Source organism: Anomaloglossus baeobatrachus, chromosome 1 (assembly GCF_048569485.1).
Source record: "Anomaloglossus baeobatrachus isolate aAnoBae1 chromosome 1, aAnoBae1.hap1, whole genome shotgun sequence".
Lineage (NCBI taxonomy): Eukaryota > Metazoa > Chordata > Amphibia > Anura > Aromobatidae > Anomaloglossus > Anomaloglossus baeobatrachus.
In genome coordinates this window covers 573,353,664-573,372,467 of record NC_134353.1, presented here as the reverse complement: position 1 = coordinate 573,372,467, position 18,804 = coordinate 573,353,664, and the positions used below count along the sequence as shown (strand labels likewise).

General features: G+C 43.6%; 1 protein-coding gene across 1 annotated transcript in view; it reads right to left on the bottom strand.

Moving 5' to 3' along the window:
* PLGRKT (plasminogen receptor with a C-terminal lysine) overlaps positions 1-18,804 on the bottom strand; it is a 102,116-nt gene that overhangs the window by 79,576 nt on the left and 3,736 nt on the right. The window contains exon 2 of the mRNA XM_075339742.1: positions 6,193-6,275. Within this exon, the coding sequence (XP_075195857.1) occupies positions 6,193-6,273 (81 nt within the window). The 5' untranslated portion in view covers positions 6,274-6,275. The remainder of the gene's footprint in view (positions 1-6,192; positions 6,276-18,804) is intronic.

The window sequence follows — 18,804 nt, the reverse complement described above, 5'->3', positions numbered from 1 at the left end:
ATTTCGGCTCAGTGCGCATGACCCCGGAATTTGGGTCATGCGCACTATGAAGCCGGGTGTTTGCGTCCTGGCTTCAACCTGAAGTAGTGTGCATGACCCAAACTCTGGGATCATGCGCACTGAGCCGAAATCCAGCATCTAGCGGCGATGGTGGCGGACAGATGTGAGATCATCCGCTGAAGCTGCGCATTCATTAGCATGTTAGCACGCCCACAAGGACGTATTAACATGCTAATGGAGGCGACTAGCAAGGGAAGCAACGCCCTTAGGGCTACTGCCCTCGCTCATTAGCATATGATAAAAGATCTTTAGAAATACTTTTTCTAAAGCTCTCTTTACCTATGCTAGTGTATACAGGGACAGTTAGGCAGGGATTAGCAATATACACCCAGAACTGCTTGTGGTTCTGGGTGCATATTGCACCTGATAGGAGCCCTTTAACTGTCTCACATGAAAATTTTCATTGAAATGTCATATCCATTACATACCTAGTTAATCATTACTTATCTCTTCCTGTAGAAGCACTGTGCCACTTATCTATTTACAAGGGAGTTCCTTCCTGTGGAATCACTTATTGGCTGGATATATACTTTTCCATCTTTTTGAAAAGAAATTCTTGAAGAACTGCAGTTTATATGATGCTGTATTGCACCTCAACTCATGCAAAACAATATAAAACACTATTCAAAAACTGTAGACATTCTATTGAAAATTATAAAAGCTTTTCATAATACAGTGGATCCTTGGTTAACGAGAACAATCCATTCTGGGGGTGTGCTTGTAAACCAAGTTACTCGTTCAGCAAAGCAAGATTTCCCATAGGAAATCATTGGAATGCAGACAATTCGTTCCACAACTTGTTAAATGTCCCATCCTGGTGCCCTATTGTACCATTCCACACATGCACAAACACGAACGCACAAACACAGATTATGCTCACCTTGCCTTCCGGTCCCTCGCTGGTCTCCTGGAACTTGCACTTCGCCCGTACAAGACGTGTATCGGGTAACCAAGGCGACCGATGCCGGACCTTCCGCACTCAGCGTGCTGACTTCAAAGGCAGGAGCCGCTTGCCTCTGATTGGCCGATGCGCTGCCTTCGAGTAGCGCCTGACAGGGGAAGTGCCTCCCTCGTCGCGATGGTTACCGGATACACATCCTGTGGAGAAAGGACCTTCCCCTGTCAGCCGCTACTCAAAGGCAGCGCGCTGGCCAATCAGAGGCAAGCGGCTCCTGCCTTTGACGTCGGCGTGCTGGGAGCTGAAGGTCCGGCATCGGTCGCCTTGGTTACCTGATACATACAAGTTCCAGGAAGTCGGCGAGGGAACGGAAGGTAAGGTGAGCATAATATGTGTGTGTGCGTGCGTGTTTGTTTGTGTTTGTGCGTGCTTGTGTGTGTTTGTGTGGTCTGCAAGAGCGGGTTAGAGCGCGGTGGATGTACGGAACCGGAAGTGTGTGCGGTGAGTATTTTGCTCGTACAGCAAGGCTTTCTCGTAAACAGAGTTACAAATTTACAGAAAGCTTTGCTTGTTAGGCAAAATACTCGCTAACTGGGTTACTCGTTAAGCGAGGTTCCACTGTAATATTTAAAGGGAATCTATCACCAGGTTTTTGCTATTTAATCTGAATGCAGCATGATATATGGGCTTAGAGCCTGATTCTAGCCATGTATCACTTACTAGGCTATATCTTGTAGTTTTAATAAAATCACTGTTTTACCAGCAATACATTATTATTGGAGGACTAGTTGTCACATGCCATATAGTCCCCCTGCTCTGTATATCCCTGCCTCCACCAATGATTAGCAGGTTTCTGTTTATGCACAATGTACACACAGAAAGCTGCCAATCAATGGTGGGAGCAGATTTATAAAAGCTCAGCATTCAAAGAACTGGTAAATCTGCAGCATGGAAAACAGTAATTTTATCAAAATAACAGCTTGCAGACTGGCAAGTGACATATTGCTGAAATCTGTTTCCCAGCCCTCTACATCATGCTGCTCACAGATGACAGTAAAAACTTAAATGTTGAACATGGAACTTCCCCAAAGGTGGAAATTGGACATATAAAATCCATGTGCGTGCTGCATAAACAACCCTATTCAGATTTACAAAACAGACATTGTGGCCGCGATTTATCAATACCAGAGGGGTGTGTTCTTCTGAGTGTTCGTGACTGTTTATGATTGGTCAAAACATGTGTTGTTGCCTGCTTATGATTGGTCAAATCATGCAGGGAGAAAAAGTACACTTCCCCAATTAATGCTATCTAAAAACACCCACTTGAACTTAAAATTTAACTCATTAGGTCCTAAAACTTTTTCATTGCTAATATCTTCCAGAGAGGTGAAAACAAAAAGGTTTAGTCCGCTCTGCAGCCATTATTACCTTTTGTGTCCACGATAATATTAAGACTCCTACTTCATATTGTTCACTTGGACATTGCAAAAAAGAATGACTTAAGGGTTCTTTACACGCTGCGACATCGCTAGCGATCTCGTTAGCGATGTGAAACGTCAGATCGCAGATGCGATCTGCCGAGATCGCATATGTGACCGGCGCTATAAAAACGATTTATGTGCGATCTCGGCAGATCGCATCTGCGATCTGGAGTGTCACATCGCTAACGAGATTGCTAGCGATGTCGCAGCGTGTAAAGCACCCTTTAGACCCTGTTTGTTTGTATTAAAGTATTAATTGGGTATGCTCTAATCTGGGCAAAGGTCACAGTGAGTTGTGGGTGAGCTCTGACGTTCATCTGTTGTGAATGTGTTATTCACTGCAGATTAAGAGGTTTCCTTTCATTGTATTTCCTGTCTTTGATGATAATGAGACTGTTGAAAAGTCTGTAAAGAACAGGAAATGTGAGTCTAAAATAAGGCCTACTAGTTGTATGAAAGTTTAAATATGTACATATATACACTACAGTTCAAAAGTTTGGGGTCACACAGACAATTTTATCTTTTCCATGAAAAATCATACTTTTATTTATCAAATGAGTTGCATAATGAATAGGAAATATAGTCCAGACATTGACTAGGTTAGAAATAATGAAATAATAATTTTCTCCTTCACACTTTGCTTTCGGCACAGAATGCTCCCTTTGCAGCAATTCCAGCTTTGCAGACCTTTGACATTCTAGCTGTTAATTTGCGGAGGTAATCTGAAGATATTTCACCCCATGCTTCCAGAAGCCCCTCCCACAAATTGGATTGGCTTGATGGGTCCTTTTTCTGTACCGTACGGTCAAGATGCTCCCACAACAGCTCAATAGGGTTGAGATCTGGTGACTGGGCTGGCCACTCCATTACAGATAGAATACCAGCTGCCTGCTTCTTCCCTAAATAGTTCATGCATAATCTGGAGGTGTGCTTTGGGTCATTGTAGAAGGAATATAAGAGAAACTGCACAATATCAACTTCTTAAAAATCTATTCCAGAATTATTTTTTTATGTTATGGGGAATACAATTATTTACTAAAACAGATATGTTAGAGGAGATGACAAGTCATCTTTAAAATTACCGTATTTTTCGCTTTATAAGACGCACCTGATTATAAGACGCACCTCCAAATTTGGTGAAGGAATAGAGATTTTTTTAATAAATGGGGTTCGTCTTACAATGCCAGTATCCGTCTAACAAATCATATAGGGTATATGTCCCTCATAGCCCCCCATCCTAAAATTAGCCCTCTTAATCTGGATATGGCCACCTTATATTGAATATAGCCCCTTTGTGCTGACACACGTCCCCCAGTGATGCCACATGTCCCCTATGGCTGGCACACATCCTCTATGGCTGCCACACGGCCCCTATGGCTGACACACGGCCCCCTGTGGCTGGCACACGGCCCCTTGTGGCTGGCACACGGCCCCCTGTGGCTGGCACACGGCCCCCTGTGGCTGGCACACGGCCCCCTGTGGCTGCACACGGCCCAATGTGGCTGGCACACGGCCCAATGTGGCTGCACACGGCCCCCTGTGGCTGCACACGGTCCCCTGTGGCTGCACACGGCCCCCTGTGGCTGCACACGGCCCCCTGTGGCTGCACACGGCCCCCTGTGGCTGCACACGGCCCCCTGTGGCTGCACACGGCCCCCTGTGGCTGCACACGGCCCCCTGTGGCTGCACACGGCCCACTGTGGCTGCACACGGCCCACTGTGGCTGCACACGGCCCACTGTGGCTGCACACGGCCCACTATTGCTGGCACACAGCACCCTGTGTTAGATATCGCCCCATGCTGCTGCTTTTAGTAAAATAAACTCTTTCCTTACCTTCTCCAGCACTGTCCTGTCTCGTGTCCCCCTCCTCGGGGTTGAGCTCCGGCCTCCTGCATTTCCTGGTTCTCCAGCACTGTTCTGTCTCGTGTCCCCCTCCTCGGGGTTGAGCTCCGGCCTCCTGCATTTCCAGGTTCTCGGCCGGTCATGTGATCGGCACGGCAGAGTGATATCTCTGCGTGAATCATCACAGCAGCAGGAGGGAGACCGGGCAGACACGCTGGAGGAGGTGAGTAAAGAGTTTATTATTTTACTATGGGCAGCAGCATGGGGGCCATAGCTAACACAGGGGGAGGGGGCATGTGCAATCAAAGGAGGGCGCAGGCAGATATAATATACACTGCTGCCCCAGCCCATCGCCGCGGTGCGCCTTCAGCACCATGGTGGTGGACAGCGGCTGTGCGGTGCAGGAGATCAAACGCTGCCGCTCCCAGCTTTCACAAGCCCCCCAGCAGAGCTACAGAGCTGCCCCCACCTCCCCTGGACTCTGTAGTGTGTAAATAAATAAATAAATATATATATATATATATATATATATATATACACCCCCCCCCCCGTATATTCGGATTATAAGACGCACCCCCTACTTTCCCCCAAAATTTGGGGGAACAAAAGTGCGTCTTATAAAGCGAAAAATACGGTAATCTTTTGAAACATAGAATGGTATCTAAAATGTAAAACTATAGAGTTTCTGAACCCAGAATTGGAACTTGTTAAAATAAATTACAAGCATGGTGCAACCCACTAGGATCAAAATAGGATGTTTCCTTTTCTTTTTGTGAACAACCCTGCCCCATAGACTATAATGGGTTTGTGTTCTATCAGTGAATATCTTGGATAGAACTCAAATTTGAAATACAGACATCTGAATGAGGTCTTAGACAATGTTATAGTATATTGTAAAATGTGTCCTGAACAAAAGGAGTACCAACTGCACATATTGTCTGTAAGCAGACGTTTATAGTCTGCTGATAAAAATTAAAAGCAGAGCGGAATTCTATCAGATTAATTACAATTTACAACATTTGGAACGTGGCATAACCATCAGAATTACTATCCCAAAGACAAATACAATATAGGGTGACGCGTTTCGAAGAAAACCTTCTTACTCATAAGCTAAGAGGTTATGAGTTAGAAGGTTTCCTTCAAAACGTGTCAACTCATTGTATTTGTCTTTGGAACAGTAATTCTGATGGTCATGCCACATTCTTTGATATGTTTTTAATCAGATGAAGTAAAACTTTTGCATTTTATGGAGGTGCTGGATCGATTACTAATTTTTGAATTGTTTATGCTGTGGAATTCAGATACTTAGCACCCTTGGGATAAGTGAGCTGATTATACCTTTTGTATTAATTATAATTTACACTTTATTATAGAGTTTTGCTATTCGTTCAGGTTCCCTTTTAATGGTATGTACAGATGTATCAATCCTTAAATGGTTATTCCCATCTCTGCCCCTTTCATGGACAAAAAGAATATAACTTTTTGTAGGTTCCAATCACCAGAGGCGAGGTTTCTAAAACAGCCAGCCCTGTTTGCGCTACGCTGTTTGCATATCCACCATAGCTAGCATAACTCCAACAGTGTAGTATAGTGAGCTACGCCATTTCTACAACTAGGGAGTTACTCCAATAGCATAGCTTGCTCAAGTAACAGCTCTTCTTTTTTCATAAATCCAGATAATTTCAAATTCATTTCAGTGGATGTTATACAAACACCACGTTTGTCTGTTCTCATACCCCTGCCTCTGATGGCCAACACCTAGAAGATACTGCCATTTCCACAGAAATGAGACTAATCCTTTAACCTAACAAGTGAGGTCTGACATGCAGATATTGTGGACTACACATAGGAGTCTGGTGATCTTTGGCGCTTGCTACATCTGTATGAAGATATAGTTAAGATTTACTTACCTGAAGTTGTGAGTTCATTAACATGAATTCCTGCTGTTTTTTCATGTTTTCATCCATCGTTCTAGAGAATAAGGACCCCATGTCTAAAAGCAAATCCATAAAATCACTTAACATTAGAAAGTCAAAAATTACTTCAAGACTGAAAAATAAAACTAATATGCATATAAAACAATGAAAAAAGTAAAAGAAGTGGTAAAATAGGAAAATTTGTATCTGTAAATGAGCAACATAGAGATACAGTAAGGTCACAAAACTACATGAGTGACGTGAAATAGACACTTACCAGCGTGTCTTTGGGATATATGTGTTACTCTTTACAAAAAATATAGAACATCTAAAGATCACGCACATTTTATATTTTTCCTTTGGCAAAGTATCAGTCAAAGGTAGCATCTTATAAAGGAACTTAAGGGGTTTTCCACTTTAAGAAATGTGAACCTCAAATGCTTTCAGAGTACTGGTCAAAAGTTTGGACATACCTGTTAATGCAATGTTGTTATTGGAATGTGTACAAGGAGTAAGGAAACAATCACAAATATGTATTTAATCTTACATTTCTCAAAGTAGTGCCATTTTATTCTGATTAAAGCTCTACACTCTTAGGCTATGTGCGCACGTTGTGTATTTCAATGCGTTTACGCAGCGCTTTGCACTGCAGCGTAAACACATGCGTCCTGTGTCCCCAGCAAAGTTTGTGACTTGTGCAAATTCCATCCGCACGCAGAGATTTACATGCTGCAATTTGTTGCCGAATCGCTGCGTTCAATAAAGCAACGTCACTTATTTTGTGCGCATTGGATGCTGCTCCCACTCTGTCTATAGGGAGAGAAAGCATCCAGAGCACATGAATTCTGCATCAATTCGGCAGTCACAATACATGCGTTTTGAAACGCACATACACTGCCAAATCACTGCAGAATTTTCAGCAGTGACACTATGCAACGTGTGCACATAGCCTTAGACATTCACTCAAGCAGCTGCATCAGGTAGTCAACTGGAATGGATTTCCAACAATCTTGAGGTTCCCAGAGGTGCTGAGCACTTGTTGGCTGCTTTGCCATAAATCTATGATCCAACTTTTCCTAAAGCATCTCCATTGGGTTAAGGTTGGGCGATTGTGGAGGCCACGTCAGCTATCCACCTCATGTCATGCGGTATTCAGCTCTGCACACATCTCCTGGCATGGTGGCGTCAGACTCTGTTCACACTACAGAGTCTGACAAGCAACCCGAGGCTTCTGGTTTGTTCAGCCAGAGCCGAGCATCGGCTGGTTCAGGTTCACTGGTCTTCAGCTCTGCAGGAGTTAATCCCTGCAGAAAGGTGAGCACCTCATTCTGGGGGCTTGGACCTGATTACCATCAAACCTACCTATTGCAAGTCTGAAGGCCAGTTTAAAGGCCCCTGTCCTATCTCCATATACCCCGTGACATTATCATTGGCTCACCCTATGTTTTCTTGTGGATCCGGTCACTGGTCTAGCTAAGCAGCTGCAGGCTTTAACTCTCCAGGTAGCAGATCTAAGTGGAGGTGGTTCAGCTGCAAGCCATGTCTCCTCCGGAGGTGCAAACCGGGTTGGCGGCCAGTGCTCTTGACCCCAAATTGCCGCTTCCGGTGATCGCAGTCAGTTTGTCTCCTTTCGGGAGGCCTGTAAGCTTTATTTTCAACTGCGACCACTTTCTTCCGGGAATAAGGCTCAGAGGGTGGGAACTGTTGTTTTCTTGCTTAGTGGAAACCCACAAGCATGGGTATATTCCCTGGCCTCCGATTCCCTCGTTTTCGGGTCACTGGATGTGGTTTTTTCCCGCTCTTGGACTCATTTATGATGACTCCGATAAGGTGTCATTGGCCGAGGCCAAGATCCACCCGTTAACGTAAACAGGGGAATCGTCCGGTGGTGGATTACTGCATTGACTTCCGGCGCTGTGCATTTGATGTGTAGTGGAACGTCCCTGCTCTCAAGAGCCAGTTTTTTCAGGGTGTATCTAAGAGGGTCAAGGAGGTCTTAGTGATGTATGAGACCCCTCCCTCTCTGAAGTCAGCGATGGCCTTAGTGATCTGTATAGATCGCCGGTTCCGCCAGAGGTCTTATGATACCATGTCCATGTTGGACAGGGCATCAGCCTCAGAGGTGCTTCCTGAGTCCTCAGTTGAGCCCATGTAGCTTGGGGGGGGACATCTCAGGTGTACAGAGAGTTTTCTGCGGTAAAAGAGAGCATTTTATTAGATCATGTCCTCTTGTACCCAAAAAAGGCCGCCTCGCGTAAAACTGCTAGGTTCAGGGGGATTGGGGGGATTCCTGCCTTGACCTACGCATTTCCTCTATGATGGCCACTCAGCGTTTCTTGCCTGCCAAAGTGAACATGAAGGCGCATGAGGTTTCCATTCAGGTTTTTCTGGATAGTGGTGCCAAGGCAAATCTCATGGATGAGCAATTTGCCTATACCTCTGGGTTACAGGTGGAGGAGCAAAGATTAACCTGCCCAATTCCAGCATCCCCAGATCATCACCGATGCTCCACCAAATTTCACAGTGGGTGCAAAACACTGTGGCTTGTACGCCTCTCCAGGTCTCCGTCTAACCATTAAAAGACCAGGTGTTGGGCAAAGCTGAAAATTAGGTAAAGAAAATTCAACAAACATCTTTGGAAAGGATGTATGAACCAAGCCACATACAAGGTTATCCTGGAAAAATAGTTGCTTCCTTCTGCTCAGGCAATGTTCCCCAACTCTGAGGCCTGTTTTTTTCCAGCAGGACAATGTGCCTTTCCACACAGCTAGGTCAATCAATGTGTAAATGAAGGCCCACCACATCAAAACCATTTGTTTTCTTTGTATTATTTGAGGTGTCTAAAAGCAATGCATTTTTTGGTTATTTTGACCATTTCTCATTTTCAGAAAATAAAAATACAATTTTTTTTGCTTGGACATTTGGAGACATGTTGTCACTCAGTAGTTTATAGAATAAAAGAACAATTTACATTTTACTCAAAAATATACCTATAAAGATAAAAATCAGAAAAACTGAAAACTTGGAAGTGGTCTCTTACATTTTGCCAAAGCTGTATAAGGGGGTGTGTAGGGGACATTACACTGGGGACGGACTGTGGGGGACAATATAACTAGGCTGTGGGAAGTGGGAACATCATCATATTATATGGGGGCTTGTAGAGCACATTATACTGGGGCCTGTAGAGACATTGTATTTTATAAGAGACTGTATAAGGGACTGTGGTGACCATACTTTATTGAGGGCTATTTGGGGACCTTATATTGGGGCTCTGGTGATCATATCTACTGTATAGGAGCCTGTGGTGGACAACATACTGTATATTGTGAGGCTGTGGTGGATATAATACTATGTGTGTTGCTTTTGAAGACATTATACTGTATATAAAAGGCTGTGGGGGCCATTATACTGTATGGGTTGCTGTGGTGGACATCATACTGTGTAGGGGGACAGTGTGAGGAAGGCGTACAGTTTGAAAAGGGCAGTGTGGTGAGCAGTATGAGGGCACAGTGTGGAAAAGGGATACATAATGGATATGGAGAGAAGGCAGCATGAAATCAGGGCACAGTATGGAGAGAGGTTAGCATGTCCGGGGGTCAGTGTGGAGATATTGAGAGCATAAGGAAGAACAATAGAGACGCGGAAGTTATGATAAAGGCCGTGGTTCATAAAGGCGGACGATGTGGCGTTACAACTGATAATGCTTATAGCTCACTAAGGGGGACAGTGAGGTGGGTGTAGTTCATAAGAGCAGACATTCTGGAGGCCACATAATGTACCAGGCTTATTTAGGACAGTATGGACAGACATTGTTATGCAAGGGGCAATTTAATAGCACTCTTATTTTTAAGGGCACCATGTGGAAATGTACTCCAGAAGACCATTGGAGATGGAAGTCTGTAGAGATGAGCTGTGGGTATGAAAAATCATCATTGCATCTCTACAAGACTAAAGGAAACAGAATGACTTAATTAGGGAAGATGTCACATATAAGTTGCCTGGATGTAAATGTTTATTTGTGATACTGTCTGAGCTTCATCACTATTGTGGTTCCTTTATGCTTAGTGTGATGATGGCTGGCAGCAACTCATACCATCTCCTTATCATTGTTAAGGACATACAGGGAGTTGTAGGTGCATACGCTACAAATGTATGATCTGACTACAATTGATAACTACGCTAAGCTTGGTTTGTGTATCCAAGTAGTTATGGTGGTTAAGCTAATGTATTCATATACGGACAATGATTCTTGTGCTGTAGACATATAAGAATAGTGATTATGGTGAATTTATGTACTGATGGTGGTTCTGGTGCCATATTCATGTACTGATGATGGCTCTAGTGCTGTATCCATGTACTGATAGTGGTTCTAGTGCCGTATTCATGTACTGATGATGGTTCTGGTGCCATATTTATTTACTATTGATGGCTTTGTAAATTATTTATGTACTGATGATTTTGTATCACTGTTCTGAAGTTTTGTATTCATGTACTGATGATTGTTTTGGTGATAAATACATCAGCAAAACTATCATCACTACATCAATACCTCAGCAGAGCCATCAGTAGTAGTAGTACAAGAATACAGCACCAGCACAGCCATCACAAATAGAATACATCACCAAAATCACTATCTGTACAAAAATACGGCATCAGAAAAACCGCCAGTTTTGTCACAAGCTGTATTTGTTTTGAAATGGACCATCATTTTGTAATTAATACCATCAGACATATCACACTATTTATAATAGGGGTCTGTTTAGTTTCCTTTAGCATATCCACCAAATGATGGAAACCTTATTTGAAATCAAACGTCTCCCTATACAGTTAAGCTATATTAGTTTCCATGACTATCTTTGGGTCTAATATTTAAAATATAGTACGTCAAGGATGAATATTTCTATTTGTCCCTTGTATTGTGCAAATGGTCAGCGAACAATGAATGATTTTATATCCAACTTTCAAATTGCATTCCCTGTTGAGCCTCCCCTCTAGAGTACACCAGGTTTTTTTTAACTTTTGCTGGTATTTTTTGGTGCAAAAGGTAACAATTCTAGTGGAAATGGTCATCAGAGGTTGGTACCTGACCCATCAGAGGGAAAGGAGGGGTGTGCATTCGGAGTCCTGTTATCTTATCTGACCAATTGCTGTGCTTGGAGGCGGAGAGCTGTGCAGTGGTGGGGGCGCAATAAGGGTCATTTGGCCAAGACACCAAAATACCCTGTCCCAACCCTGATTTCAGTAATGTAAAAATCTGTCTTCATCAAATACAGATTTTACCAGTGAACTGAGAATTTTGAAAATGAATGATCAGTCCTTGAGGGAAAAAAAAAAAAGCAGAGTTTCATGATAAGATATATTGCATAGTTTCTTATTTTCATGTGTACTATTGATTTACAAAATAAAAATTGAAACGGTGGTTACTCTTTAATATAACTGCATTTAAAATTACAAATTTTATTCATTGCTTATGTATAAATACACATACATAATGGATGGAATATAGATTAAAAAACACGTAAAAAAGTATTGATTTTCTGGACGAAATTAGAACAATTTTTTTTATACACTCATGTCAACTTAGCCTTAGGCTGGTTTCAGACGTCCGGGTTTTAGATACGTGTGACATCCATTTTTAACACAGATGTCACACGTACCCATGTTACCCTATTGTGTACTCACACGGCCGGGTTTTCACACGGACCGTGTGACCCCGCTATTTTACACGGAGATGTGTCCGTTTTTCTCCGGCAGCACGGGTGTCACACGGACCGCACACTGATGTGATCCGTGTGACATCAGTGTGACACGGACCAGAGAAAACACGGGTTTTTAAATAAAAAGATTTTCTATATTTACCTGTATCCAGCGATGCTGTCTCCGGCTCTGCTGCCTCCTGCTCCTGACCCCCGCTCATTATTTTCATTGATTACTCACTGCAGTGAGCTGCTGGGAACAGGGTCATCGCGGTGACAGTGCTGGAGACAGCACCGCCGAGGACAGCATCGACGGGGACATCATTAGTGATAGGTGAGTATCCTGCCAGCAGTGTGTGTGCAGGGACGTCCAGGAGGTCATCGGATTTCCCAATGAACTCTGATGACCTCCTGATGACACCCCTGTAACAACTGCGCTACAGCGAGTGTCACAATGGTGACTACCAGGGGTTCATGAATGTTCATTGGGAACTTCGATGACCCCCTGGATGTCACTGCACAAACTGCTGTATACTCACCTGTCACTGGCGATGTCCCCGGCAGTGCTGTCCCCAGCGGTGCTGTACCCAGCCTGTCCCCGCGATGCTCTGGCTTACAAATCCTCGGGCAGTGAATAATCAATGAAAATAATGAGTGAGGGTCAGGAGCGGGAGGCAGCAGAGCAGAAGACAGCATCGCTGGAGAGAGGTAAATATAGAACATCTTTTCATTGCAGAGACACGTGTTTTACCCGGTACGTGTCACACGTATGCAAACACGATGTCACACGTCTAACAGACGTATGACACACGTGTGACCATAAACATGCGTGTGACTGGTACCTGATTAAACCTGGGCGTCTGAAACCAGCCTTAAGATCATTCTGTCCACATACAACATGCAAATGGTTGGCAGCACATCCCCTGATACTACTGACAACAATCAACGTGTCATCCACACGAAGCAGGGAAAGAGGACGGCAATTGCAAACCGAAAAAAGGCACTGGATCAAGACCAGCAACATCCAGAGGAAATAATTTACTGTGTTGACCCCAAGATTTCGCCTGCCCATGGCTCTAAATAGGGTTCAACCCCTTCATGAGATCCGTTGTACATAAACAGCGCAAGTCGGAAGCGGATGTATGGAGTAGACTCACGGGGTGAGCTCCCTCCATATTCGTCAGGAAATGGCTGCGTATTACAGCTAGGATCTGCAGCTAACAAGCACGGGTGTTACAAGGCGCTGCCCGCTATTGGGAATCTGCTGAATGCCGCTGTCAAACTCTGACAGCAGCATTTAATGTATTCTATGCATCTATTAATGAGCCTGTGACATGAACAGGGGTCTGCTGAAAACCCCATGCTTGTCATCATGAAGCACCCTTGAAACATTGCCAGTTGTCGGTCCTCAAAGGAGACTGTGATTTTTACTATTTACAGCAATGTTATGTGATTGTTATTATTATTTCACATGTGATCAGACGATCGCAACTTCAAGTCAGCAAAGGAATACAGTGAAAAAAAATCTGTTTTTAAAAAGTATTACAAAAAAAAAATTCAACATAAATAAAAAAAATACACATGTGGTACGCACAGAATAGTCCAATCAATCAAGAAACAAAAATAATTAACTCAATTGGTAAAAATCATAAACGGGAAAAAATTAAACAACGCCAAAATTACGTTTTGTTTTTTTAAATACCAAAAACAATGTAACAAGCGACCAAAATGTCCTATCCCAAAATGGTATCAATAAAAACGTCTCACCCCCGCTGCGTAAAAGATGAAAAAGGTCATTCATGGGAACACATCATAGAAAAAAAATGTGCACACTTATAACTCCTCTTTTACCTCCCTCCCTAGTACCCTTGTGAATGTTTTCCCCACCCCTCCTTTCTCTCTATTCTGCTATCGACACACTCTCTAACATAGCCGCTTTCTAGTATGGTATAATATATAGATCGGTGGGCTTAGCTATGCAAAAGCAGAAAATGAAACACTATAGCAACTTGTAAATACAAAACTGTCACAAGGGTTCTGGGAGACCAAGAGAATAAGAGATAGAGCAGATGAACTAGCAAATCCTAAATAAAAGTATATATTGGTCAGCATTAAGTGTATTACGAGGGCTATATATGTACCAAGGGCAGTGGCCCACCTAAGGAAACTGTAGTGGCAAATCCTTCCTTCTTTTTTCTGTATGTATGTTATATATTCTTTTTTTGTACAATTTCGATAAAAACGGATTGGTTAAAAAAAAAAAAAAAAAAATGTGCTGCTAATGTCTTACACTACAGAACGCCATTATATATATATATATATATATATATATATATATATGTATGTATCAATTTATATATCAGAACAGAGTGCCTATCGCAAACAAATGCATACAAAAAAATATGACTTTTGTCATAAAATAATATCACTTTTTTTTTTTTTATTTGGAACAGCACTCCTGCCATTTGACCCAAGTGTTTTTAAATTAGCAGGACACTGTAAGGCCTCTTTCACACATCCGTGAAAATCACGCACGTTTTTCACGAACGTGTCAAAGGTGCGTATTGCCCTCCATGTGCCGTGTTTATGGCACACATGTGTTCTCCGTGTGCTATCCGTGATAACACATGGAGAGCGGGAACCATCTGCTCACCTGACCCTGGTGTTGCTGTCCGTGGTGCTGATCTACGGCCTCCGGTCCTGCCGACTCCCCGCTGCTGCTGCTTCCGGCCCACAGTGGAGATGCGATGAGCATAATGAGCAGGGGTCGGAAGCAAGTGCCAGCAGCGGCAGAGACCGCAGCGCTGGAGAAGGTGAGTATAGAAATTCTTTTTAATTCACAGACACGTGTGTTTTCTCCGGTGCGTCAGGCCTCTTTCACACATCCGTGTCTCCGGTACATTTTTGGTGCGTTTCCTCACGTGCTGGAGACACAGGCACACGTAGACCCATTAAAATCGATGGGTCTGCGCTCACATGCGTGTTTTCCCATGGACCGGGTGTCCGTGTGGAGCATACGCGTGCCCATGTGCTTCACACGTAGACATGTCCATTTTTCTCCGGCATCACGGGTGTCACAAGGACCGCACGGATGTGATCCGTGTGACACGCACCGGAGAAAACACACGTGCCTGTGAAATAAAAAGAATTTCTATACTCACCTTCTCCAGCGCTGCTGTCTCTGCCGATGCTGTAATTTGCTTCCGATCCCCGCTCATTATGCTCCTTGCATATTCACCCCACTGCGGGCCGGAAGCTGCAGCAGTGGGGAGTCGGTAGGAAGGGAGACCGAAGATCAGCATTATGGACAGCAGCGACAGGGACAGGTGAGCAGAAAATTCCTGTTCTCCGTGTGTTCTCACGGATAACATAAACACGGCACACGTAGGGCAATACGCACCTTTGACACGTCCGTGAAAAACTTGCGTGATTTTCATGGACGTGTGAAAGAGGCCTCACACGGATCACATCTGTGCGGTCCATGGGCGGTCTGTGTGACACCCGTGATGCTGGAGAAAGACGAACATGTCTACCTGTGGAGCACACGGACACACGGTCCATGGCAAAACACGCACGTGAGCGCAGACCCATTGATTTTAATGGCTCTACGTGTGCCCTTGTCTCCGGCACGTGAGGAAACGGACCAAACACATACCGGAGACACGGACGTGTGAAGGAGGCCTAAGAGGAATTCATGCTATTTTTTTGTGGTCTCAGTTCACAATAGAATATGTGAAGGGGAGTTGTTGTTTTTTTCGAACTATTCACTTGGTGGCGGCCATTGTTGCTGTTCTTGTGGAGTGGTGTGGCCTGAAGCCATGTTCAGTGTTCTACATTTTTGCCTAGCGGAATTAGATCAATGTATGATTTTTGGATGAATGGTCCATCTCTTTTTTTTTCTACAGTTCTGTCACATTTTAATATAACTGCATATATTCGGTATCCTCATGACTGGAGTGACCTGGAAAATGTATTCAATGGGTTGTTTGGTGTGAAACATAAACAGTAAAAAATGTAATCAAAGAAATCAAAAATTGCTTTTTTTTTCTGTAATTTTGTCCCAAACATACCAATTATATAAATTATACAGTAATATATACACCACATTCACCCGAAAAATATTACAATTTGTACCACAAAAATACAAAGCCTTTATATAGTCGAGCCAGTGAAAAAAATAAACAATGCTATGTCTGCTGGAAAACAGGGAGGCAAAAAAAAAAAAATTCGTGCTTTCATGACTGGTTCTCAGGTCTGGCCATTAAAGAGGTTGGCCACTACTTTTTCTTTTTAATGATGGCCTATCATTAGGGTAGAGTATTAATATGTGATTGATGGTGGTGCGAAACCGACACCACTGCCAAACAGCTGTAACTAGCGCCGGAAGTTCTCAGATTCTCCCAGAACACAACAGCACCGTCATTTCTAAAGTGGTCATGGCTGGGTACTGCAGATCCAGAGGGTCATGGCCACTATAGAAAAGAAGGACCTGCTGTTTTATTGGAGCATCCAAGAATGATAGTCTATTGTAACACTAGGCTATCAAAGAAAAAGTAGTGGTAAACCTCTTTTAGTGGGTTTTCTTTTTTTGGAAAACCTCTCTCCCCTGGCACACTTTTATTATCATTCAGGGGCCCGGTACTGAGTCTCTGCCACTGCTCCTGGTGTCTTTTATTGTCTACAATGCTGATGCCACGTTGAGAGAGCTGAAGTCAATTGGCGAACTCTGTGGCTCTGCCGGAACTGATCACTCACTGAATGGGCACAGCATTTATGATGCAGTGGCGAAGTGCTTTATCTGGGGAGGGTGAATAAGGATACATTCACACATCCATATGTCGCCGCCTGAGTACAGACTGTGCCAAAGGGACTGGTCGCAGGTCTCAAGACCGAACATGGCAGCCTCATATGTGCCTACAAGACTGTTCAGTTTGGGTCTAGAGACTCTGGGGCTGGACTGTGAACCATCAATGTTATACACAGATGTGTGAATGAGACCTTAGGCTATGTCTGAACGCTGCAGTTTTGTGTTCACAACAAACCTGCACCCTGTGGTTCAAAAAAACAGCCTGTGGCCACAAAAACGTATCCAAAAACACGTGTTTACCATGCACTTTTGACAAAGCGTTTTGTTTTTTTTTTTATTTATTCAATAGGTGAAAAATAGTAAGGTGAAGTCACTGAGTTCATAGAGGTCCCCTGAGGTTAGGTTACCTGCAGTCACTGTTGGAGGGCCATGAGAACCTCCAGCTGTGGCTAACCTGAGTGATGTCACAACTGATAGCGCGGCTCACTTAGTTTCTGCCTGGAGCTCACAGCAGGTGGTCATGTTCCATGATAGCATGACTTTAAATGTAGCAGAGCTAGAATCGTCGTGGAACCTCATGTGGATTACGTAGGACCTGCAGGAGTGTTTTTGGGGTTAATAAAGTGGTGAAAGAGGGTACTTTTTTTCTATTTTATTTCAAATAAAGGATTTTTTTCAGTGTTTGTGTTTATTTACTTTTACTTACAGATTAGTAATGGGATGGTCTCATAGACGCCTCCCATTACTAATCTAGGGCTTAGTGTCAGCTGTGAGCTGACAATAACCCCTTATTACCCCGATTGCAACCGCACCAGGGCAATTGGGAAGAGCTGGGAAAAGTGCTGGGATTGTTGCATCTAATGGATGCAGCAATTCTGGGCGGCTGCAGGCTGCTACTTTTAGGCTGGGGGGCCCAATATGCAGGTGTCTCCCCAGCCTGAGAATACCAGCCCCAAGCTGTCTGGTTTATCTTGCTTGGTGTCAAAAATTGGGTAGACTGCACGCCATTTCTTAAAAATGTAAATAATTTAAAAAAAAAAAAAAAGCAGCATGCGGTTCCTCTTATTTTGATACACAGCCACGATAAGCGCACGGTTGAGGGCTGCCGCCTATAGCCGTATGGTTTATCTGTGCTGGGTAGCATAATATGGGGGGACCCTAAGTAAATTTTTTTTATTTTTATACCATATGAGACCCGCAGACCGGGTCTGTGATTGGAAGTGTCACACTTGTGGGGGCGTGTTTGACTGCAACCAATCAGACTCTGGTGGGCAGGGGAATCAGTGCATATGCAGTGAAGGTAATGAATGGCCCTGGAAGTGAATGAGCAGTCGCGGGAGTGTTCAGCTGCGCCGGTGACTCAGTAAGTATGAAGTGCTTGCCTCTACCCATTTGCCCCACATTCTGGTCCCCATAGACTTATATGGGGACCGGCATCCGGCTAGATACCAGGGATCAATCCCTCGCTGACCAACTCCCATCACTAGTGAAAAATGCAGGGACAAAACGCAAAACAAAAAATTGACATGCTGCATCTTTGTGGTCACCACAAAATTGCAGCAGAAAAAAAGAAACGTGCGCACAGCAAAACTGAAATCTAATAGACTTTGCTGGGGAAGGAAATGCATATAGTTTTGTGCCACAAACTGCACAAAAAAAAACCACAGCAAAAAACGTAGTGTGCGCATGAGGCCTTAAGCAGTTTTTTCTATTCGTTTAATTCTTTAAACAAACTGCAGCCGAGAGAGAGGGATAATTAGAAACCGGAAAACCCATAGGAGTTACATTCAAAACTACCTCATCATACAAATAAGAAAAACAACAAAAAACCTAGATGTGGGATGATTGGTGAAATATTTAGGCCAATTATCAAGCTATTTAAAGAGTAAACAAGGAAGGGAAGAGGAAAAGGAGGGATTAAAGAAAAAAGGAAGGAAAGGGGAAAGAGGTTAAAGAAAGGAAGTAAGGAAAGGGGAAAAGGAGGGATTAAACAAAGGAGGGAGGAAGGAAGGAAAGGAGGGATTAAAGAAAGGAGGAAGGAAAGGGGAAAAGAAGGGGTTAAAGAAAGGAGGAAGGGAAGGAGGACGTAAGGAAAGGGGAAAA